Source organism: Tursiops truncatus, chromosome 6 (genome assembly GCF_011762595.2).
Source record: "Tursiops truncatus isolate mTurTru1 chromosome 6, mTurTru1.mat.Y, whole genome shotgun sequence".
NCBI classification, from domain to species: Eukaryota; Metazoa; Chordata; class Mammalia; order Artiodactyla; family Delphinidae; genus Tursiops; species Tursiops truncatus.
The window spans coordinates 111,964,314-111,987,393 of NC_047039.1; the positions used below are offsets into that span (position 1 = coordinate 111,964,314).

Here is a 23,080-nt window from a genome sequence, read left to right on the forward strand (position 1 = left end):
CTAGCTCCAGAACCAGGAGAAATAAATCTCTGTCATTTAGAAGCCACCAGTGGTGGTGTTTTGTTATAGCAGCCAGAACGGACTAAGACAGTGTCACACGTTCACGGATTTTCACAAATTCGATGCTTTAATCCACGGTAGTCGTGATCTTTTCTGAAGCACTCATTTCCCATCTTAGCCAGAAAACGCCCTTTTGTACGGCCTGTGGGCTCGGCCATCTGGCTGCCTGGCCCCAGGAGAAAAGCCTTTTCTCTCCCCTCCTCAACGATGCTAGCACTGAACGAGGTCTCCCACTGACTGTTCACGGCCACGGAAGGGCAAGGGACAAGGGCCCAGCAGCCACCAGGGGCCAGTGAGGAGACACTGGGGGCATCCAGAGCTGCCCCTAGGCAGGTCTGTGTGTGGACAAAGCCCACGCCCACCCTGGTGGCACGTCTTCCGGGGTGGTGGGCCTGGGGCACAGTGCTCCCTGCCCCGCGGCCCCAGCGCCCGCCTGACCGGCCCTGACTTACTTCGATCGTCCGAAATAACCTGCACCAGCTCGTAATCTTCTGGCTCATCCTCATCCAGGTTGTGTTTGTCCATGGCTTTGCGGATGACAGCTGGGGCCTTGTCCTGGCTGGTCACCTGGACGGGGTGGGGGACAGGCCGTCAGGGCAAGGGTCTGGTGTAGCTTGAGGGTCCGGGGTGTAGCAGCCAAGGGCCCACAGAGCTGCCTCGGCGCTGTGCGCACAGGGGCTCACAGCCTCTGACCCGAGGCTGGGTCCAGGGGGGCTGCGCCTCCTTCTCCTGCCCCTCTGGGGAGGCCTCCATGGACCCGATCACTTACCCCCCAACTCCTGCAAGCCTGCCACCTCCTCCCAACACCACCTAGGGCAACCGCCTGCCCCCGGGGCTGCTCCCCCTAACCGTCCCCCTTGACCCTGCCCATCCGGGACAATGGTATCATTGCACCTGGGTACAGACGGCATCTAGTCCCAGCCCTGGAGGTGAGAGAGGAGCAGCTGGCTGGATGCCCAGTGGCCGCCTACGTGCCAGGCCTCCACTGGCTGGAGGCTGCAGTGGTGGAGAGTGCAGACCGAGCCCTGCTGCCTCGACCTCAAGGGCCAGAGCACAGGCGGGCCTTAGACTCGGGGTGACACAGGTGACAGTGTTAATGGGGCATCTGACCCAGTGTGGGAGGATTCTGGGGTGCAAATGGCTCACTGGCAGCCTGAGTTCTGGAGGATGAGAGGAGTCCCCCCAGCCCCCAACCCCCCCCCCAACATACACAGTGTTTGTGGGCAACTCCCACTGGCAAGATCTCGACACCTCCAACGATCCCCAGTGTCTGACACTGCCGGCCACCTCCGCGGCCACCAGCCTGGTGCAGCCATTGCTACCCACCCTGGATTGCAGCCGCCGCCTCCTAACTGGCCGCCCTGCATCTGCCAGCACCAGCCCATCGCCCACGGAGAGGCCGGAAGTCACTGCTGCCCCTCCTGTGCTCCAACGAACAGTGCTCCCACCTGTCTCACATGAGATCCAGGCCCCTGACGCTGGCCTGCTCTGCTGAGCCCTACTCTTCCCCCGACCCCTGCTCCTTCACTGCGGACCTCCTGCTTCTCCTCCAAGCCCCAGGCACACTCCTGTCCTGGGAGGCTGCACGCTGCTCCCTCCTTCCCCCCACACTCAGGCCCTTTATGGGTGAGGTCCTGCCCCACTGCTGCTGTAAACCCCTAGTCCACCACCCCGGCACGGATCACCATCGACACACAGCTGGTTTTTTGTTGTTTTTTTTTTTGCGGTACGCGGGCCTCACCGCTGTGGCCTCTCCCGTTGCGGAACACAGGCTCCGGACGCGCAGGCTCAGCGGCCATGGCTCACGGGCCCAGCCGCTCCGCGGCATGTGGGATCCTCCCGGACCGGGGCATGAACCCGCGTCCCCTGCATCGGCAGGCGGACTCCCAACCACTGCGCCACCAGGGAAGCCCACACTAGCTGTTTTCATTCCCTTCCCTGGTTGGCCCTCTGTCCTTCCCAACCCACCAGGAGACCAGCTCTGGGAGGGCAGGGGTGACCCATGGTGTTCAATACGGATTTGCTGCCCGGCAGAGTGAGGGGCCCGCGGGGACGCCGCCCGGCTCACCAGGATGCTCTTGTACATGTTGCCGTTGTCCACGTCCAGGCTCACCCGGATGATGCAGCAGTCGCCCACCTGCTGGTTGTAGAGGGGCAGGGAGGAGCTGTAGCTGCAGACCCCTGACACGGAGCGCTTGTGGGTGCGCGTAGTGGCCACGGGCGTGGTGGAGGCTGAGGAGGACGAGGTGCTGCTGGAGGCCGAGCTGATGCCGGAGGTCTCCGGGGACGACTGGGAGGTGCACTCCCAGAACTGCGGGGACGGCACGATCAGCGGAAGCCCCGGGCCACTGTCCAGCTCCGGGGGCTTCTGGTGTGCAGCGGGGAACTCTGGCCCTAGGAAGGGCTGAGAAGGGCTGTCAGGGAGGGGGTGGGGCAGTCACCTTCTTCTCCTGGCCGTCAGGGGACTCTGGGACAAAGCTCATGGTGATCTCCTCCACATCGGAGCTGGAGGAGCCGGCCGAGTGGACACTCAGTGCGTCGGCAATGTCCCCGCTGCTGAGGTAGGGGCCGCACCTGAGCTGGTCACAGGACTTGGAGTGGCAGCTGCTGCCGGTACTGAGCTCCGTGCTGGGGGCCTGGCGGCTGCAATGGAAGGGCTGGCTGACTTAGGGGAGGCCTCTTCTGGGACACAGCCCACCCCTGTCCCCTGCACTCTGTGCCGAGTGCTCAGGCAATCACCCCGTTGGCTCCAGCATCCGACAGATCATTTAGCATCACCCCATTTCACAGGGGGAAAAACTGAGGCCCAGAGGGGTGGAGCAAGTGGCCCAGTCACAGGGCTGTTGGCAAGGGAGCTGGGATCCCAGTGCCAGCTGCCTGACCCCCAAGCCCACTCGCAGCCCGAAGCTTCCCTGAGCCCCGAGGGAGCGCCCCTGCCCACCCGGGCACTCAACTCGCTCCAGCGCTTGACGATGGCCGTGTTCTTCTTGACCTTGAGGGTGTTGCTGGCCGACTCGGAAGGGGGCTCCAGCTCACACGACAAGGAGTAGCTACAGGACAAAGCGGCGGCTGTGGGGAGTCGCACCCGGGTCTCCCTCCCAGTGCCTGCCTGGCAGCTAGAGTCCAGGGGCCCGGCCGTCACCAGTGACGGCACCCAAGGCTGCCCAGGATCGCCAGCCACAGGCTCTCCGGGGCTGCCCAGGGGCAGCCCGCGTGTGCCCCCCCAGCTCCTGCCCGCACTCACCTGTCAGCCTCGCTGAGCCGCTCCATCGCCCGGAACCAGGCCCCGAAGTGCTCTTCGGCTGCGATGCTGTAATTGTTGCAGGCCGACTGGAGCAGCTTGATCTGGGCGATCACTTCGAACTCCTGGGGCCAGAGGGGAGGACAGGACGCTGACGGTCTGGGTCGGCCGGGCCTGTGCCAGCCTCTGGGTCCCCACTTCCCACCCTGTCCTCACAGCCAGGTTCAAACAGCCCCTCCGGGAAGGTGTCCTTGATTCGACCTCCTGCCCCATCCTCCCGTGGGAAAGGCTCCCCCTCTCTCTGTATCCAGCTCTCCCCAAAAATGTAACAGGGAGGGGTCGGAGCCAGCCGTTCTAGCCAGGTGGCTCTCTGATCCCGCCCCCCACACGGGCCCCCTTCCCGCGAGGCTGCGTCTGCTCACCTTCCTCCTCTTCTCGAAGTTGATCAGTCTCCCCTGGAAAGCACACGGCCAGCGTCCATCAGAAAGTGTCCCCTAGCCCATGACCGCCCCTCACGGGCCTCAGGATGCACTACCCAGAGCACACACCAGGGGGCAGCACAGCACACACCTGGACCTGGGTGGGGCCGGGGTGCCGGGGCGGGGTGGGAGGGGCGCCGAGGCTCAGGGGTCTGAGAGCAGCTAGAGAGACTGAGGCCTTGGGCAGGAGGGCCAGGTTGGCCACATGTGCCTGACCCTGGAGGGCCCAGCCGCTCCACCCATGGCCGCCACCTGAGGGAGGGGCTGTGTCCTGCTGGGTCAAACCCCTTGCAGCTCTGATGAGCCCCACCAGGCGGGCACCAAGCTCTGTTCACTCACTGCCGAGATGGGCAGGTGTCCCCGGGACACAGGGACGGCCAGGGGGCTCTCGTAAGATGAGGTGCACCCTCTGCTGAGAGCTCGGGGCTCAGGACCCCCACCCCGACCCCGGCCCTGGGCTCACTCACATACAGATAGTCCTTCATTGCAGTGTCCAGCATCACCAGGTCTGTGAGGAACGTGCCCAGGTAGGGGACGGTGCCCTGGATGACACCCTGTGACAACTGGGCGGGGGGGGGGGGGTGGGACTGATGAGCAAGGCCCCTCCCCTGAAAACCCCTCAGCCCCACTCAGGCCCCCCACTCGGCGCAGCCTGGGGACCTTTAGCCATTTCCCCCCAATCCCCCTCCCAGCGTGCATGGACCCTAACTCCCTCAAGTCACCTTGCAGGCTGGGTATTTGGCAAATCCCCAAATCTATGGCCCCGCCCCTCCCCCCTCCCAAATCCCCACTGGGCCCAGATCTTCCAGGCCCCTGCTCTGGTGGTTACTAGTCCCCCGACACCAGCTGGTCAGGGCGCAGCGCCCCCAGGCCCCGGAGTAGGTCGGTCTAAGGGTCATGTCAGGCAGCGCAGCTACAGGAGCGGGGGCTCGGGGCGGCCCCTCCTCTCCCAGCCTCGGGCACACTCACCACCTCCTTCGGCCGCCTCTGGGCTCTCTTGGGGTTCATCTCCAGGGTGGCAAACTTGGAGGTCCCCTCCTGCAGGGCCGAGGACAGGGTCGGTGAGGCCTTCTGACCCTCCCCCCATCACCCACCAGCAGACACGACCTTGGCCCTGGTCACTGGTACAAACGCTCCAGCCATCCCAGTGTGCTCCATTCCTAGATCTGCACCCCTGCTCGGGTGCTCACAGGGTGTGGGAACGTGGGTCAGCAGCCCGGCCTCCTTGGAAAGCACAGATGAGGATTACACCTGCCCCTCGGGGTCTCCAAGGACTCAGCGCCACACCTCCATCACTGTGGCTGTGCTGTTCCCCCCGACCCCCCGTCTCTGCAAGAGGGTAGGAGGGTCCTGCACAAAACTCACGCAGATTTCCCTTCCCCCTTGAACCTCACTGCCTCCCCGTGAGGCTGGCACCCTGGGGTCAGCATTCGCCCACTTTCCAGATGAGGAAACTGAGGCCCAGAGACAGGCATTGCCTTGCCTCTGAATGAGCCTCAGAAGGGCTCAGAGCCTCTGGTGTGTGTCGGCCCCCTGCCGGGCAAGCCATCGAGAGAGGGACAGGGAGTCTGGGGGGGCCTGGCTGAGTAGGGTGTCTGCCGCGCCAAGGCCTTCACAACCCCACGGAGCCCCTCGGGATGTCCCCTGCACAGAGCTCTGCCTGCAGCCACTCAGGAGGGGTCTCCTTCGTGCCACCTCTGAGAGGGTGAGCTGGGGCTGCTGGGAGCACTGGGTGGCTACACTTTGCTTCCTCTTTGTATGGAGGTTTCTGGGGAAGGACCCCCGTGAATGCATTCGCACCCCTGTGCACTTGCCACAAGCCATCTGGGCCATTTGTCACGGTCACCAAAGGCCCTGTGGTGAGACTCTGAGAAGAGTCCCTGGATTCCCTCGCAGTGTCTGCCCTGAGGCAGAGGGAAGAGCCCCAGCCCCCAGATCTACCTCCTGCTCATTTGGACGACGGCTGGGCGGCCCCTGCAGTGCCATCCCTGGGCAGGCGGGGTGCCTGGCCCTCGGAGGTCAGCGCAGACAGGAACAGCAGGGCCTGGCTTTGTGGGGACAGGCTAGGCTGGTCTGGGGAAGGAAGAGACCCTCACCCTTGACCTCATCCACCCTGAGTGCCGGGTGAGGGACCAGTGAGGAGCCAGGAGACTCTAATCCTGCCCCTCACCCGCCCACAGCTCTGGAACAGCCCAGCTGCCCTGCTCCATCCCTGTACTAGGGCCTCCTATCTCCCAAACTGCCCCCCACCTGCCCACATACCCGACAGATCTCATGAGAAGTTTTCGGAGAAACTTTCAGTGGGAACGTAAGCCCCTCCACCCCGAGCCCCCGGACTCTACCTTGATGAGCAGCTCTCTGCTTAGGGAGTAGTTGTTCTCATCTGAGAAAATCTCTGACAGCTTCTGAAAGATGCGGAGGCTGTCCCTGGGGGAAGGAAGAAGAAAGGAGGGCATGGCGGGGAGGGGTGCAGGGGCAACAACATTTGAGGACCCAGAGACCTCAACTGCCTGGATGGGTGGTTTCCAAACAGAGTTCTGCTGGACCCTAAGGGCTCGGTAGGCCTGGAGGGGTGGGTCTCATGTGGGTCACCGGGGAACCCCATTCCCAGTCGACTGAGCGGCTCTGTTTTGGCCAGTTCTGATTTTAAGTGCACAGAGTCGTGTGGGTGAAGTAGACACATGAAAACCCCCAACATGGCTCAAGCCAGTACCTGCCAGAGAAAGAGACCAGGTCCTGAGGCAGAACTGCTGGCCCTGAGAGACCCCGCCCCCAGGATGCGCTGTCCCTGGGCAGGTTCCAGGCAGCACCCAGCCCCGTGGGAGGCCCCAGGTCCACCCTGGAGCTCCTCCAGGGAGAAGCCTGCCCACCTGGAAACTTCTTCCCACGTCTTCTTCAGCCGGTGGATGGAGTTGCTCTGCAGAGCAGAGAGGATGGCGTAGAGGGACGAAAAGTTCTTGAGGACCCGGCACTCCTGGGAGGGAGGGGCCAGGCTGTGAGAGGGGGCCGAGCTCCCGCCTGCTCCAGCTTCAGTCCCTCTTAGGGGGGCACCCCCCTCCCGGATGGGACAGATGCCCCGGGAGGTGCTCCTGGGGTCGGATGAGATCAACCCAGGGGCAGAAAGGGCTCCCCGGGCCCTTGGCGGCCGCGTACCCGGGCCACCTCGATCCAGTGCTCCAACACCCGGGCCCTGGCGCGGGCCGTCACGCTTCGGTCCCCGAGGCAGGTGGTGATGACGCAGTTGGCCACACTGTTGAACTGGGCGACGGTGGCACGGACGGTGGGAGCCAGGTGTTCCTTGCCCCTCTTGTCCCGCTGGGACCAGATGGAGCCCAGGCAGTGGTAGGGCACCACCTTCTTGAACAGCTCCTGGGGGCAAGGGGAAGGTCACCCGGCTCTGCCGCACCCCAGCTCAATGCCCACAGTCCCCCCACCCCCACCCCCAGGCCTAGGCAGGGTCACTGGTCAGAGTTGGAGCTCTGGAAGCTGGGGAGGTGGCTCGAGCCCGGCCGGGGGAGGTGCTGTCTCTTGGTTTTGTTCCCTGCCCACTGTGGGCACCCAGCGCAAGGTGACCCAGGGTGACCCTGGCAGCAGAGAGAGGTGGCCACCTTCCCCAGTCCACCCTAACTCCCAGCACAAGATGCGGCTCACACCTGGTGCTTCTAGCCCTTGATCACGCCTCAGGCCTGTCCCCTGTCCAGATGCCCATTCACGTGGGCACTACAACCAGAGGCTGCGTCTGCCGTCTGCCACGGCTTCTAGCGCGCACCAGGTGCCTGCTAAGTGCTGAAGCTAGTGAGACCTCCTCAGCAGACGTGGGGGCAGGGGGGGCGGCCCATGGAGTGAGCGACCGTCTGCTACCGGGTGGGCCAGACCCCGCCCAGCTTTCTACCGCTCCACCTCATTCCACCCAGACACAGTGAGAGGGATGGGGCCCGGGTCCACAGCCTGGAGGGGAGCCGAGGTCTTCGGGTGAGGAAACCTGCCCGGGCGACACGGTTTGTCATGGGATTTGGGGCAGGACATCAGCTCTGGACAGGGCAGGGCAGACGCCTGAAGGAAGGTGCACCCCTGCCCGCCCTGCTGAGATGAGCTGCCTACCGCGTCCATCAGCGTGAACTGCTCTGCCACCAGGTCGGGCGGGAACGCCAGGAGGTGAGGCTTCTCCTCACCCAGCCCGTTCTCTGCAGCCACGGGCAAAGGCCAGGAAGGCTCTGGGGCTGGAGCTGGTGCTGGTGCCAGAGCTGGCTCGAGGTCTGGACCTGGCACCGGCCTGGGCGCTAGAGCTGGAGCCGGCACTGGCTCGAGGGCTGCAGTCGGCTTCAGAGCTGGAGCCAGAGCTGCAAAGAAGAGCGGAGCTCAGCAACACACCTGCCTCTTTTTCCAAGACAGAAACCACATCACTGCCTTCTAGAGAAGCCTCAGCTCAAGAAGCACCCCAGGACGTCTCCCTGCCGCGGTCCCCACGTGGGCGGTCTGAGGCAGCCCCGGGGGCTCCTGCGTGCCCAGCACCGACCCCGTTCCTCACCCTCAGGCTCTGCCTTGGTGAGCTCTGTGCGCTCCAGCTGGGCCAGGAGAAGGTGGGCGCGGCGCTCCAGGTCGGAGCCGGGCATGTTGAGCTGCACGTAGGCCACCAGCTGCTTGAGGCACGGGAAGTCCGGGGGCTGACAGAAGTCCTCGGAGTACTGGTCCAGCCAGGTGCCCAGGATGGAGGAGACGGCACTGGGGGCAGGCGGGCGGGCAGCAGAGTCAGGGGCCTGGCCTTTCCTTCCACGCGGCCCTCCCCTGGCTCCCCCATGCGGCCTGGGTTTCTGGGCCCGCCCCTGCCCCACCCGCACTGGGCTGCCAGGCGGGGGCAGGCCTGGTCGGCAGGCCTGGTAGGAAGGGGCCCTCCGTCCCTGGTGACCACCTCTCCCTTCCTCGGGGGAGCCTGACTCTCTCCTGTCTGCCCCCAGCCCCCCGGGCCCTCCCCACTGGGAAGGAAACTGCAGGAGGGCAGGGAGGGCCGCGCCCGCTCTGTCCATCGCGCTGGCCTGGCCGCACACAGTAGGCGCTGCATAAACAGGGGAGGGAGGAGGGGACAAGCAGAGTGCGCCCCTGCCCGGCCTTCACGGGCCTCGCGCACCTGAACCGGAAGCTCGCGCACCGACGGCTGCCTTGGTCTGTGCGCCCGAGTGCGGGTCTCGTCCTCCCGGGGACGCCATTCTTGGTGGTGGGGACGTAGCCGGCCCCCTGACCCTGACTGCGCTCCCGTGAGCCCCAGCTGAGCACTCACACTGGGCTGCGAGGCTGACGTGTCAGCAGCTTGCCCCCCACACCTCCTGTCCTGGGCCCCGGATCTGAGTGGGGACGGATGCTCTCAGGGGCCGGCTCTGAGCCCCCAGCCTCCCCTCTGCTCCCTGGGGACATGGGACCCCAGCCACAGCTCTCTGACTCCTCTCCTCCTGCAGCCAGACCTCAGCCCTCCAGCGGGAATCACAAGATGTGTGGCAGCCAGGGTTCTGCCCAGCCCCTCCCATCAGACCCAAAGTCTACTCACTTTTTCAGTTGGTCCTGAGGTCCGCCGTCCTCGCTGGAATAAGGGAGGATGCACCCGTATCTAGAGGAGGCCGTGAGGGCGTCACATCTACCGTACCTGCTATGACGTCTAGTGTTACTGGCTGACCCTCCGGCTAGGATGGAAGCCCGGGAGGGCGGGGATATTTGCACCATTCACTGAATAAAGCCAAGTGCCTAGAAAAGTGCCTGCACACAGTAGGCGCTTCGTATGTATTTGCTGAACGAATGAGCCCAACCAGCACCTTACAGACGCCTGAGTGGGCCTGGGCCCTCAGCCAGCCCCCAGCCAGCCCTGCCCTGGCTACTCCCAGGAAGGACCCCTGAGACAGAATCTGGAACCTCCTTTACAAATGGGAAAACTGTTCTGCCCAGGGGCTGGAAGCAGAGAGCTTCTCCATGGGGCAGAGGAAAACCTTAATCAAAGCCGCCCCAGCCCTCAGCAGCCCTTTCCACAGGGCCGGGCGCGGGGCCGCACTGTCCATGCTTATCCGACAGTCCTGGCAGCCCGGCCTTCACGTGAGCAAACTGAGGCTCAGAGAGGTAAAGCGACATTCCCAAGACACACAGCCAGTGGGTGGGCGGGGAGCCACTGTGCCGGGGAGGGGCAGGGCGCTCACCTTTGGAACAGCAGGTCCAGGACCCGCTGGGTCGTGGTGAAGGCTCGGTAGGTGCACAGGAAGATGGTGACATAGGAGAGGTCGCTGCCCTGGAAGGCGGGCACCAGGTGCTCCACCAGCTTCTCCAGCGTGCCTGCCTTCACGGTCCGCACCTTGCAGGTCTCATACAGGTTCAGGGCCGAGTCATTTTCATACTGGGGTGGGACAGAGAGGCACAGACGGTCAGCGACAGCACCGTGGCCCACGAGGAGGGCAGGGGCTGGAACTCAGAGGAAGCCCCAAGCGCCCGGCGACTTCTGGACGGAGATGGGACGTGAGTGCCCGGAACAGAAAAAGGGTCTCAGCTTTTGAACTGGAGGTGGGGCGATGAAAACTCGCAACACCAACACCTTCAGGTCATTTTATTAGCTGAGTAATAACAGCACCTTGCCGTATTAAGGGCAGAGTCCCCGGGATCCCTGGCAAAGCATCCCCGTTCTAGAGATGAGAGAACAGAGGCTCAGCCTGGGGTGGAAAGGCACGGTATGTTAGGACCCAGAGGCTATTCAGGGCGGCGCTGTGGAAATGGCTGCAGAAAGGAATCCCGTCAAGGTTCACGGCAGTGAAAGGCTGAGTTATGGCTGGTAACCAGCCTCTCTTCTGAAATGTTACGTATTTGTCAGGCCCCCGCTCTGACCTGGAGGGGTCATGGAGTTGTGTTCCGTGACGGCAAGTTGCAGAGAACCATATATAGTAGGCTGAGTCCTTTTTGGGTTAAAAAAAAAAAAAAAAAAAAGCCCTACTAAGTAAGGTGATGAAAGCCTTGGCGAAGGTGTGGAAGGACAGTCGTTAAAACAAGAAATACTGGGGCAAAATGCATAAGTGATCCCAGCCTAACATGAAGTGGAAATAGTATGGAAGTGTCTTTTTCTGATGTTCATACAAATAAGTGAACAGAGAACTATGCACTTGGCCCAGCGCAGGGCTGGACAGTAGGGGAGGGCTGAGGGCCCAGATTCCTTTGGGAGCAGGGCTGGGGGCCCCCCAGGCAGGAAAGCCCTGGGAGGGAGCCCAGTGGAGTGGCCAGGGTGGCCCCTGCATCCCGGGCCTTGTTGGGGTTCTGGGCACGGAGACCCCCCATCCACACTCACCCCGAGCCAGCGCTGGCCCTTGTTGGCGCCGTGGTGCACCTGAACCTTGCGCAGGGAGATGGAGTAGATGACGCCGTTGACCAGCTCCTCGCCAATCTCCTGCGTGGAGCTCTGCAAAGACAGCGCCCGGCCACCGGGCGGGGGTGTCGGGGCCTGCCTGGCTGTGTGGCAGGGGGACGCCCCGTGCCACTTCCTGCTCCCTAGATGAGGCAAAGGTCGGTGGCCACAGAGACCTCCAGCCCAGAATTTAACAGGACGACAGCTGGAGGGCCGGGGGTTACTATCGGGGCGGCAGGCACTGCCCCCAGCACCCCCGTCCTCACCCCATCAGCCATGGCTGGGTGTGAACAAGACGTACCCACTGGGGTTCCAACAACAGCCTGCCCCTGCCCAGGGGGATCCCCCCGCTCCCACCCCCACCCCAAGGTGAGTACTGTTATCCGGTCATTTCACAGGTGGCTACACGGAAGCCGAGGGAAGGGCAACCCATCCAAAGCCATGCCGCGGACGGTAAACAGCGGAGCCGGGACCCCGAGGCCCTAACTCAGCCCACTGCACCTAGGGGGCTCTGGCCCCCCGAGAAGATGCCTCCCCCAGGGCGTGAGGCCCCTGGCCCCCTCACCCTCATGTGCCCAGACGGCACCTGCGACAGCTGCCCCAGCCCTGGAGTCAGCCTCCCGGGTCTGGGGCAGGTGCGGGCATCCTCGACGGCCACAGTCAAGGCCCCTTCCTTCCCTTTCTGCTCATTCAGTCTTGTGCCTTCTTGGGCAACAGAGGAGTTCCCAGTTCCCTGTTTGTCATCACGTGCATGGGGACAGCATGAGAATGATGACAGTGCTGGCATCTGGGCTGATGCCTGGGGTTCCACAGAACTCCAAAACCACGGGGCTTTGGCTAGGCCAGGAAGTGGGGGGGGGGGGGGTGTCATCTGGCTGCTTTCTAGACCCCGGGCAGGAAGACCCTTGTTTTAAAAGGCAGTGATCCCTCCTGCTGGGCAGGCTGTCCCGGGGGCTGCATCAAGGCCTGGTCAAGGCCACTCAGTCGTTGCTGCCCTGGGCTTCTCCACCCCCTCTCCCACTGCCCCTGTCCAGGGACGGGGTGAGCTTGCAGTGGGGAGGGGGGCCTAGGAGTAAAGACACAGACCTCTGAGAGTTCAGGGAGGAGGGGGGAGGTGCTCGCTGGCAAAGGGCCATCATGCACATGGTCAATGCCAGCAGCTAGGATCACGGGTCACTGCCCCAGCTCAGGGTGGGCGTGGAGCTCACAGAAGGCCCAGTGGAAGTGCTGACTCGGCCTGGGCCCCACCGACAGCCTTTCCCAAATCCCTCGGCCTCAGCTGGGCCCCTGGGTAGGAACCAGGTGCCCAGTGTCCTGTGGGCTGTCCCCCCGGACATCAGCACCCCTGGGGTCAGGGGCTAGGGAGCGGGATGGGCCTGGACCTCCTGCCTCAAGGGCTCTGGGAGGCCTGGGAGCCATCCTCCGGAAATCTACTTCCTCTGACCCAAGGCCGCCCTCCCACTCTGGGCATTGTACCAACAGGAAAGCCAGTGCAATCACACAGGGGCTCCTGAGCCTTCGCCTTCTCCGGAGACACAGCCAGGCATTTCTCGGAAGTCAGCAGGGAACCCGCAGGTAGAGGGCCCTCACCTCAAGAGCCCACACTTGGGGAGGTCCAGCCCTTCCATCGAGGAGGGGAAACGCCTCCTCCTGAGGCAGAACTGAAGCAGATGCGTACTTTCCTTCCCTGGGTCACACATCCTTCCCCAGCCTAGAAGAGGCCGCGGTGATGGGTGACGTCAGGGGCCTGCCATCCACCTGCGAGACCAGGGCCCTGTCCACCCACCCCTACCTCTCCTCAGGGGTCCTCGACTGCCTCTCGCAAAGGCTGCTGCCCGCCCTGGAAAGGCCCGTCCCTCTCCGGGGGATTCCAGCCACTTCTGGTCCAGCCTGGAGCCAGACAGTGTCCTGAGCACCCCAGTCACTGGCAGCAGGTTAGAGTTCCCGTGCTGGACCTGCCTGACTGTGGGCACGGGACTCGAACCCCGTGGGAGCACACACAGCACCTGGCTCCCAGCGGGGCCCCATCAAGGCCGCTGGACAGAAGCGCTTCCTGGCCAGGCCAACCAATGGGAAGCCTCGCCATCCCTGAGCGGGTCTAAATAGCGGCTCTGCAGTGAGCCATGGGCCTCGCTGGCAGACGGAGCAGCTGGCTGCCCTGCCCAGGCGTCATGTGATCCCGAGCCCTTCCCCCACCCCGAGGGGCCCCCTTCTGCCAGCCCGGTGGGGGGCAGGGCAGGACGCTGAGAGCCGCACATGCTGGGCCAGGGGGAGTCACCGCCTCGTGGCACAGATGGGGAGCTGCTCCAGCCCCGCGGAGCTAACCCTGTCCTCTCCGGGCCCTTCACCACAGCCCAGCAGCAGGAACAAAACCAGATCGTCCAAGCAGTGCAGAGAGCAGGCGCCATTTAAACCATCGACCAAGAGACAACGGCAGGGCGGGATCCAAAGAGAGCTGCCCGCATCCTGGGCACAAAGCGGCAGAGTGGGGCGTCTGCTCCGCGCTCCCACCGCGCTTCCAGGGACAGAGAAGGACAGCGGCCGACAGCCCTGGCACCTGCCCTGGGACCCTCTGGGGCAGGAAGGGCTGGGCCCTGGACCCCACAGGTGACCCATCCTGTTAGCAGAGCAGACAGCACACAGGCCCGGGAACAGGCAGCCCGTGTGGGCAGCACCAAGCCCCTGGGGAGGCTCTGGCGGGGGCTGGGGAGCTCCCGGGGGAGGGTATGGCCAAGCAAACGGCAGACGCCCTGGGGGGAGGCATCCACAGGGCAGCAGTGAGCTCTTAGGGGGAAAGAACGCCAGGTGGGTGGCTGTGTCCTCAGGGGGCAGATCCTCCTGTCCCGCCCCAAGCAGGCACCCACAGATGTCCCCAGGGCCCGGGGACCCAGCTGGCAGCTGGGCCTTGCACACACTGCCCAGCCTACCGCCACCTGGGTCTGGAGCGAGGGTGGTGAGATGCCTCCAGGCCCTCGTGAGCAGAGGCTGGCAGAATGGGCACCAGGGTGCCCCACACCCTGCTGTCCCTCGGAGCCCCAGGGACAAGGAAACAGCCTGGGTGACATGTTAGTGTGTCACCTGATCAGCCTTCTGATGCCGTGGCCCCAACTGACTGCAGGCCGAGCCCCGATTCCCGCAAGACAGAGTAACAGGGTTGCCGGGAGCCGACCCCACCCTCATTTCTGGAGAGAACAGAGGGGACCTACTGGGCCTTTTCCAGCCCTGCCATCTCCCCCAGAAGGCGGCTCGTGCCTGCACACACGGGGGTGGCGCCTTCTCCCATCCTGGTGACCTCTCTCCTCCCACTCAGCTGTACATTTGCTGTGGAAGCTGCAACTACAGACCACACGGGGCCTCCAGACCCACAGACGCCTCTGGCTGCAGACCGTCTCCCCGTCACTGGCCAGGGGCTCACGGAGGAGGAGGGCCTGAAGCCACACCGTGGTCTCCTCCCTGGGGCTGCACGTGGAGAAACCTGGACTCACGCAGGCGAGGGTGGGGAGTGGGGGGGCGGTGGCCCCCACGTGCATGAGATCACCGCCCGGGGACCTCATGGCACCCCGCTGAGCTGCTGCTCAGGCCCACTGAGTCACAGAGGTCACCCGAGGCCCTGACCCAGCCACCCGCCAGCACCCTGCAGCCCTGGGCCCACCGGACCCACAGGTACTGTCTTTCCTGCAGGGCTCTGGCTCCCAGCTCAGCTGAGCCCTGCAGCCCTTGGCCTCAGTGAGACTGTCTGGGAGATGGGCGAAGGGCAGCAGCTCTCCAAGGGGACGAAGGCGGCAGGGGTCACGAGAGGGGACATGAGCGGCTCGGCGCCAGGCATACAAAGCACCCAGGAACAGGACCTGAGGGCGCTGTGGCTGGCGAGCTGACGACGGACACCGGGCCAGGGAAAGCCTCCCGGGAGACCTGCCAGACGCCCGGAGAGCTGGAGGAGGGCCAGGTGAAAGGGAGGGCGGGTCATCCTAAATCTGTGCGGAGGAGGGAACCAGGCCTGCGGCTTTCCGACCCTTTAGCCTTCTGTCTGAATGCAGGAGCCAAAACACGAGCGGGCTCAGGGATCAGAGAGAGCTGCTTAGTCTCTCCGAATCCCGGGACAGTTTGAATACAAAGTCGAGCACCCATTTTACAGAGGTGGAGACCAAGGCCCAGGGGAGATGGTCAAGTAGAAAGTGTCCAAGCCCTGGTTCATCTCTCAGATCGTGTGCCCAGGGAGGGAGGAAGAAAACGCCAAACGTGCATGGCCCTCCCGGTGGGCGACGGGGCGCCACCCTCGGGCCTGCCCCCACCCCAGGTGGGTGTCCTGCACCCTGAGCCCGAGGACATGAACAGACCCCCAGTGAGGACTCAAGGTCAGCCCTGGATGGGGGTGGCCACGCTCCTGGTCCCCAGGCAGCGCAGCCCAGAGGTGGCCTTAGTAGGGGACCACACGAGGTGCCTGGGCGGTAGGGCAACCGGGGAGCTCAGTGACCCCAGAAACTGCAGTTTGGGGATCAGCCTGTGCTGAGCCCCCAAAGAGGCTGACCCATCTCCCCAAGAACCTTCTCGGCCAGCCCAAGCCTGGCTACTCGTCAGCGTCTAGAAGAGAAACATGCTGCCAGTGGAGAGCGGAGACCAGACCTCAGGCTGGCCTTGCCCACCTCGTCCTCCTGCCCCCCAGCTCCCGACCGTCAGGCCTCTAGGGGCCAGGCCTGCAAGGGGGCATGGCTGGTGACAGCTGAGGAGGAGGGTGGCCTCTCACGAGGGCGTGGAGGGAGGGCCAGCTGACATCAACACCACTGGCCACAGCATCCAGCACTTGAGGGCATTTCCCAGGTGTCAGGCCCTTTGCACACTCATCACGTTTAATCCTCCCGACACCTCACTTGATGGGTGGCGAAAGCCAGGCGGGGAGCTCATCCCCGTCAGGAGCCAGGAAGAGGCAGTCGGGGCAGGGATTTGAACCCTGGCCCGTGACAGTCATGTGCCGTGGAGACACACCTAGGCCTCGCTCCACTGGTGGCTGCCACCGTCACAGCCTCAAAGTGCAGTTCAGCCCCTGGTCACATGCTAGAGGGAGGGAGACCAGAGACAGAACAGGCTTCCTCAGGTCACACAGCCAGAGGGGGGCGGGGGGGCGGGGAATGGGAGTTCCCTCACACCCGCACCTCTCCACTGAGAGGGGATTGGTCGGGGCTCCTGCCACAGGATGGCCAGGGCACCCCCAGGCCTGGGGTCAGCTACGAGAACCAGGCCTGGGAAGCACCATGCTGACCAGGCTGGCCAGCGTCCTCCTGGAGCCCTGGGCACGGGCACTCCCCTGGCACCTTGTCAGAAGACACAATCGTGGCAGCCACGGCCTGTCCGGCTCTGACACAGTACCAGGCGCCGTGGGGACCGCTTGCCAGGCCGCCTGTCTCTTTCGGTCCTCACCAGAAGCCTAAGCGGAGCAACTGGCCTCGAGTCCAGATAAGGAAACCAAGGCTCAGGGACCGAGAGCACGTCTAGGGCTGCGAGAGGCTGAGCCGGCCTTCCAGCCCAGCTCTCCTCCCTCCAGAGCCCAAGCTCTGGACCAGCACGCGTGACGCTGCCCCTTGGGTCAAAAGGACATCGTGCCTCCCTCGAGCCCGCAGAGCTGCCAGAGCCTGCCAGCATCCGGGGGCTCCCTGGGGAGGAGAGGAAAACGCCGGGCAACACGCACTCCCCGAGCTCCCAGAATGCAGGCCCGTGCTGGATGCCCTCACCCTGCTCACCGGGCACCCTTCTGGCAACCATCGGCTCACCCCTCCCCCTCCCCCGCCACAGGCTGGTCAGGGGATGGAAACTGGGGGCTGCTCAAAGTTCCGCTTCTCCTGCACTGGGCTGCAGGTTTCAACTCCCACCTCCTCAGAACTGGGTTGGGGACAGTGGCTTCACGGGAGCCACATGTCCAGGAACGCGGCACTCCTGAGCCTGAGAGGCCGGACGCCGAGCCTGAGGCAGGGCGGACACAGCATGGTGCCACGCTGTGAGGGCCTTACAGGCAGCCAGTCCTCCACTGGGTGGCGGGGTGCCACCTCCCCAAACCGCCCCCACTGGCCTGCTCGGAGGCTGCAGGTGGCCAGTGCTAAGTCTCCTCCAAACCCTCCTCACCAGCAGTGAAGAAGGGCCTGGAAACGGCTAACTCCCAGGCTGAGGATGGGGGCCCAGTCCTGCCTGCCAGCGGTCTAACACCTCCCAGCACTGAGCCCCCACCCGCTCCTGCCCCAGGGCTATCCCAGAGCCGCTGGGGAAACAGCTCAGCGTGCCCAGTCCGGAGAAGTCCTCCCCGCCAGAGAAGGAACAAGGACCCAGTACCAGCCAGCCTGGCCCCTGAGGAGTAAAGCAAGAGGGGAACCCGAGAGTCCATGGGGGCCCAGCAGGTGGCAGCCGGTCAGGCCCCTTGTGAACCTGACAGGCTGTGCAGCTGCTGGAGGCCGCCGCCTTGGAGCCTGCCGGGAAGCCTGGCTGGTAGATGACAGTACACAGACTTACACACACACACACACACAGACACACACAGACACACACACACACAGAGACACACAGAGACACACAGACGGACACACACACACAGGCACACCACACACACACACACACAGACACACACACACAGAGACACACAGAGACACACACACACACAGACACACACACACAGAGACACACAGACGCACACACACACACCACACACACACACACACACACCACACACACACACACACGCCCCTACCTCTCAGCTCATGCCTCTTGGCCTAAGGCTACTGAGCCCTGGGGGTTACACTGGAGCCCTGCACACCGTGAGATCAAGAGACCAGACAATGGGGAAGGAGGCGGGGAGGCTGGAGGGAGACGCATCTCCCCTGCACATCTCTGCTCTGCCCGAGGTTCCCAGAAGGCTTCCTCATTTCATTCCACCCACTTACACCGCGCTCAGGGCTTGCAGACCCCCTGCCTGGGTGGGAATCCCGCCCCTGCCACTTGCTGGCTCAGTGAGTTTGTGCAATCGAGCACCTCAGTTGTTCCATCTGTTAAATGGACGACAGATGATCCTGACCCCCAAAGACATAACGCACGCAAACTGCTCAGCACACGGCCTCCCACCCAGTGCCGGCTCATATTACCTATTATTTAAAACCTTTAGGGTCCAGCTGTGGGCTTGTTTCTTCCTTGAAGCTCTCCCCCGTGTCTTGTGGCCCAAAGCACTTTCACCTTCCTCTGGCCTATAAGCACCCCTACCCTTCACCAAGCACGGGGACTTCTGGGCTGCCTGGGCCTGGTTCCGTTCCCCTAACAGCTCCACCATCCTCCTGGGGCACGTGTAATTGTCTCACTGCGAGGTATCCTTCTCTGACCCCTGTGGGCTCTCGTACACAACAGGCGCCCAGCACAGAACACTGCCCAGCTTCAAATCCCGGCTGCGTCCTCGCTGGCTGCGTGTACCTTTAGTTCAGGGACTTCACTTCTCTGAGCTCCAGTCTCCTATAAAGTGGGGTCGGCACCTACTCGGGAGGGCTGGTCAAAGCCAGCTGGAACGAGGGGGTGGTGTCTGCAGACAGTAGGTGCTACGGACTCCGGGACTCCTCCTGCCTGGCTGAGGCAGTGGCCTGAACGGAGGCAGGGGCGTGGGCCCGGTGACCTCCAGAAAGCACAGAACTGCGCAGGCCGGGCTGGGTCAGCAGTGGCCTGGCTTAGAAGTACGATGATGAGCAGATGCCCAGATGTGTGAGGACATCTGTTAGCCCAGAGAGGGAAGGACGGGGTGGAGACTTGTTAAGGAAAGAGGGACCGGGGAAGGAACCAGAAACTGCCTAGTGGTTTCCAGACAGGACAGGGACCACGAACAGCCGCTTCAGCTCTGGCAAGCCCCAGCGACCAGGAAATCGGCCCCAGGATGGGGGGGGGCGGGGTGTTGGCAGGAGGGACAGGGACTTCCCCACCCCCTCCCCCAGCTCATGGTAAATGGTCATTGTGTTTGGTTTCCGGCAGTGGCCTCCTCTCCTGCCAGGACCCTGGTTTTCCTGCCCCAGCCAGAAGCTTCCCCTTTGATTTCTAAACAGCAGCCACGGCCTGGATCTCAGTGCTGGGGCCAGTGAGGAAGAGGAGGGGGGAGAGGGGGAGAGGCGGAAAGAGAGAGAGAGGGAGACAAGGCAGACCCTTGGGCAGGGGTAGGGCTCAGCTCTGCCTCTCCCTCGGTTCCTCAGGGATACAGACGGACAGAGGGAGGGAAGGAGGGAGGGAGAGAAGCAGCTGAGCGGCCCACCCCTGCGAGCACGCAGGCCGGACCCTCCAACACACAAAGCCCGAGGAGCTGCCAGACATAATGAAAGTCAGACGAGTGCTGGGCTGGTGTCAGGCCGCCCACCCCCACCCTCCCAGGGGTCTCGCTCCAGCCACTAATGAAGACCAGAGCTGTGGGTGGATGAGGGTCGGGGAGTGTGCCTGGCCGGGCCACCGGCCAAGCTCAGCAATAAAGGGTCTCCCCGGCCCGAGGTTCTCCCACCAAGAGCTCCCTCCACCCCCTGCCTTCCCCCCACTCTGGGCAGGGAGATGCGCTTTATCCTCGGGTAAGTATGCATCCCGGCCCCGTCTAGGCACTGGGGACACACAGAGGCACGGGACCCAGGCTGGCAATTACAACTTACCCGGGCCTAAAGTGACAAAGCAGGGATACCAAGGGGCCCTCGCCAGCTCGGGGGTTCAGGAACCCTGATGAGCTCTCCGACCCAGGAATGGCCTCTGTCCAGGCCCCAACCCTGGATTCTGCCACCCTGGCCGCACAGTCAGGTAGGGGGGGGGGGGAACTCCTCCCCCGCCCCCCGCTGCCCAGAGCACACTAGAGACAGGAGTCCAGCCCTCACCTAGTTCCCCCAACCACATGCATGATAGGCACACCCCCGTTCTGAATCCTCCCAAATCCTTACAGATTCAGGGTGTCGGCGCATTTTCTAATCAAGAAGTGAGTCACCCCTCCACCTGAGAGGCCCTTGTCCCAACCTCCCCGCCTGGACACCGGGCCCCACAGATTGGAGGCCTGTCTCCCCACTCCCCCGCTTTGAGCAGCCCAGAACATCGGAGTCCACTTCTGCCCCCAAGGGGGGCTGTCTGTAAGACCACTGTGCTCCCAACCGCCTCTGAGGATTCTAGAAGATTGCCGCCCTAATCACTCGTTCACCACCTGCATTTCGAAGCCAAACTGCCTAAGCCGGCCCCGGCCTGGCCACGGGGACTAAATACGGCCCAGCCCTGCTGTAGGGAAAGGCACAGACGCAAACAGACAGCGACTGCCCTGCCCGCGGGAGCAAGTCTACCTGGGTTGCAGGGGCGCGGGAGTGGCACACCTGGGCTCGGTGAGGTCACGCACTGGGACGCATAGAGGGGGGCACGAAGACCCGGTTCTGGTCCCGAAACTGTTGGACCGGCTGGCGGCAGCCCCTCCGCCCACCTGGCTGCCTTGGGGTTGGCGCAAGGAGGGGGATTTCTGCGGAAGGACCCTCCCCCTCCGCAACCTCCGGACTGGGGGCGGTGACCACCACCACTGGAGGTGGGTGACCCGCTAAGGACGCTGGGCCCCCACCCACTCCTCGCTCGGCCGAGCGCCGGGCCAGCCTGGCTCACCCACCTCCAGGCGCGGCAGGTCGGGGTCGAGCTGTGTGAAACTGTGCAGCACCACCGGGCAGCTGTCGGGGCCGCCCACCTCCAGGCGCACGGCGTCCCACACGCTGCGGCTCCGCCGGGAGCCCGGAAACAGCGGCTCGGCGCCGCCCGCAGGCCCGGCCGCCTCGGCCCACATGCGCTGCACCATGGGCGGCTCGCAGCGGCGCGGGCGGCCGGCCGGGCCGCGGGACCCGGGGCGGCGCGGGCGCGGGGCCGGCCCGGCGCGCGGCGGCGTCGGCGGCGGCGGCGGCCCGCGCGGCTCGGCCCTGCCTGCGCTCTGAGCCCGCGGCCCGGCCCCGCTGAGGTCAGGCCGGGGGCGGGGCCGGCTGGCCAGGGGCGGGGATCGGGAGGCGGGGCCTGCGGCGTGGAGGGGCGGGGCCAGGAGAGGGAGCGGCCAGAGACGCCGGAGGGGAGTGTGTACGCCTGCGCGCGCGCAACCCCGGTGGAGTGATGGCGGCTTGTGCCTTAGGGAGTGCTCGTGCGGCGTGTGTCGTGGGGCTGCGGGTTCCACGGTTAGGCCCTTTGTGTGGGTGCGTGCGCGGGCGGAGCGCACGGGTTGTGTAGCTGTGTGACTTGTGTAAGTGTCGACGTGTGGCCAAGCAGTGGGTCTCCACCTCCCATAAATTCCAGTTAAGCCCCTCCCTAGCTCTGTGGCCTCGGACAAGTTGCTTAACCTCTCTGAGCCTTAGTTTCGTCACCCGAGAGGATCACAGTGGGTAACTGACAGATATAGCACTCACTCTGCCGATGCCTGTGCCTCGCTGTGTGCTCCCGCGTCCTGGAACCGGGTCCTCAGTGCACACGTGCATTTGGAAGTCATGAGGGTTGGGGTGTGTATTTGGTGCGGGGGGGAAGGGGCCTCTGCCTGCACTTCTCAGCCCTGAGGCCACCCTGAGGAGGTACAGGCAGAAGGGAGGCAGCAGAGGAGGGGCAGTTGGGGGAAAGGGGGAGAACCCAGACCAGGCATCACCAGGTGGGGCCAGCACTCAAGAGTGAGGAGGGATCACGAGAGACAAATGCCAGCTGGGCACCTGCCACTGGTCTGGTCACCTGGGGCCACTCACTGGTGGCTTGAGTGCTCAAGGTCTCAGGGCAGCCTTCAGGGTGGATGTAAGGATGCTGAGGGCTGGGGAGGAAGCAGGGCTAGGGAGCCTCAGCTGCGCTTTCTAGAAGCCAGGGAGGAGGCAAGTAGACGGATGAATGAATGGGACCCTCCCGCACACCAGCACACTGCCCAGGCCTGCCCCGGGCCTCAGCCCTCAGCCCTCACAGAGGCCTGCCGTTGCTGTCAGCAGCCCCGGCAATGCCACCAACCTCCCCAGAACTGGTTCCATACCACTGGGCCTCAGTTTCCCATCTGTAAAATGAGAGGGCAGGTCCAGACTACTCATTCCATAAGCATATCTCGTGCACCCACTGTGTGCCAGGCCTCAGATACCCATGGACAGTGGGGGCCCAGCAGCTCCCACCCACTTGCGTGCCCATGTGGGCAGCTTGAGCACCTGCCGGATGGTTCTCCATCAGGCACAAGGCGAGGCCTTGACAAAGATGGAAAACAACTTGGTGATTTCTATTAAAGGCATTAAAAACGCTCATGCCATGAAAAAGAATGTGTATATGCATAACTGAATCACTTCGCCGTACATCAGAAATTAACACAACATAAGTCAACTCTGCTTCAGTAAAATAAATTTGGAAAAAAAAAACAAAAACGCTCATGGCTTTGATTCAACAATCCCACTCTTGGGAATTAACCCTAAGGAAGCATTCAGAGATGTGGGCATGGATTTCTGTACAACGATGTTTATGGAAACCTCAATTACAACTCTACCAAAGGAATCAACTCAAACACCCTATGCAGACTTACTGTCAGGACACCGTGTGCCATTACCTACCACAGTAGGACAGTGATACAGGGAGATGCTCGGCTATAACTGTAAAGTCAGAAAACCACGATGCAGAGCATACTTTTAGAAGCTGACATTCCACGCGTGCATATGACTAGAGGGACCTACTTTGCAAAAGGAATGGTGGCTATTTCTGGGCAGTGCTATACACTGTTTTCTTTTTACTTCTCAGAATTTGCTAATTTTTCTAAAATATTTTAGTAATCACACACACATAATAAGAAACGCTGGGTTCTGTTTGTTGTTTTCATTTTTAAAGCAAGATGGGTAGATTTGGCTGGGGGTGGAGACCCCTAGGAGGCTGTTGAGGAAGCCCCAGGGGAGGGTGAGGTGGGTGGGACATATTTAGAGGAATGAGGTCTTCAAAGACCAAGAC

The 23,080-nt window shown here is 63.3% G+C and overlaps 1 protein-coding gene across 19 annotated transcripts in view; it reads right to left on the bottom strand.

The window, feature by feature from the left end:
• The window catches only part of RALGDS (ral guanine nucleotide dissociation stimulator), a 102,646-nt gene that overhangs the window by 22,950 nt on the left and 56,616 nt on the right, over nt 1–23,080 (bottom strand). For 2 of the 19 annotated variants that reach the window (XM_033858947.2, XM_033858944.2), the window contains exons 1-18: nt 20,763–21,034; nt 11,087–11,197; nt 9,957–10,150; nt 9,320–9,418; nt 8,309–8,502; nt 7,882–8,120; nt 6,934–7,149; nt 6,651–6,754; nt 6,123–6,207; nt 4,750–4,818; nt 4,248–4,343; nt 3,724–3,756; nt 3,305–3,426; nt 3,015–3,110; nt 2,502–2,703; nt 2,129–2,371; nt 955–1,098; nt 513–627 (exon numbers count right to left, since the gene is read on the bottom strand). In XM_033858947.2, the coding sequence (XP_033714838.1) occupies nt 513–627; nt 955–1,098; nt 2,129–2,371; nt 2,502–2,703; nt 3,015–3,110; nt 3,305–3,426; nt 3,724–3,756; nt 4,248–4,343; nt 4,750–4,818; nt 6,123–6,207; nt 6,651–6,754; nt 6,934–7,149; nt 7,882–8,120; nt 8,309–8,502; nt 9,320–9,418; nt 9,957–10,150; nt 11,087–11,197; nt 20,763–20,945 (2,545 nt within the window). In that variant the 5' untranslated portion in view covers nt 20,946–21,034. Of the gene's footprint in view, nt 1–512; nt 628–954; nt 1,099–2,128; nt 2,372–2,501; nt 2,704–3,014; nt 3,111–3,304; nt 3,427–3,723; nt 3,757–4,247; nt 4,344–4,749; nt 4,819–6,122; nt 6,208–6,650; nt 6,755–6,933; nt 7,150–7,881; nt 8,121–8,308; nt 8,503–9,319; nt 9,453–9,956; nt 10,151–10,632; nt 10,701–11,086; nt 11,198–20,762; nt 21,036–23,080 lie in introns of those variants that run through there. The other 17 variants (XM_033858950.2, XM_073806751.1, XM_073806750.1 and 14 more) reach the window with 15 other exon arrangements.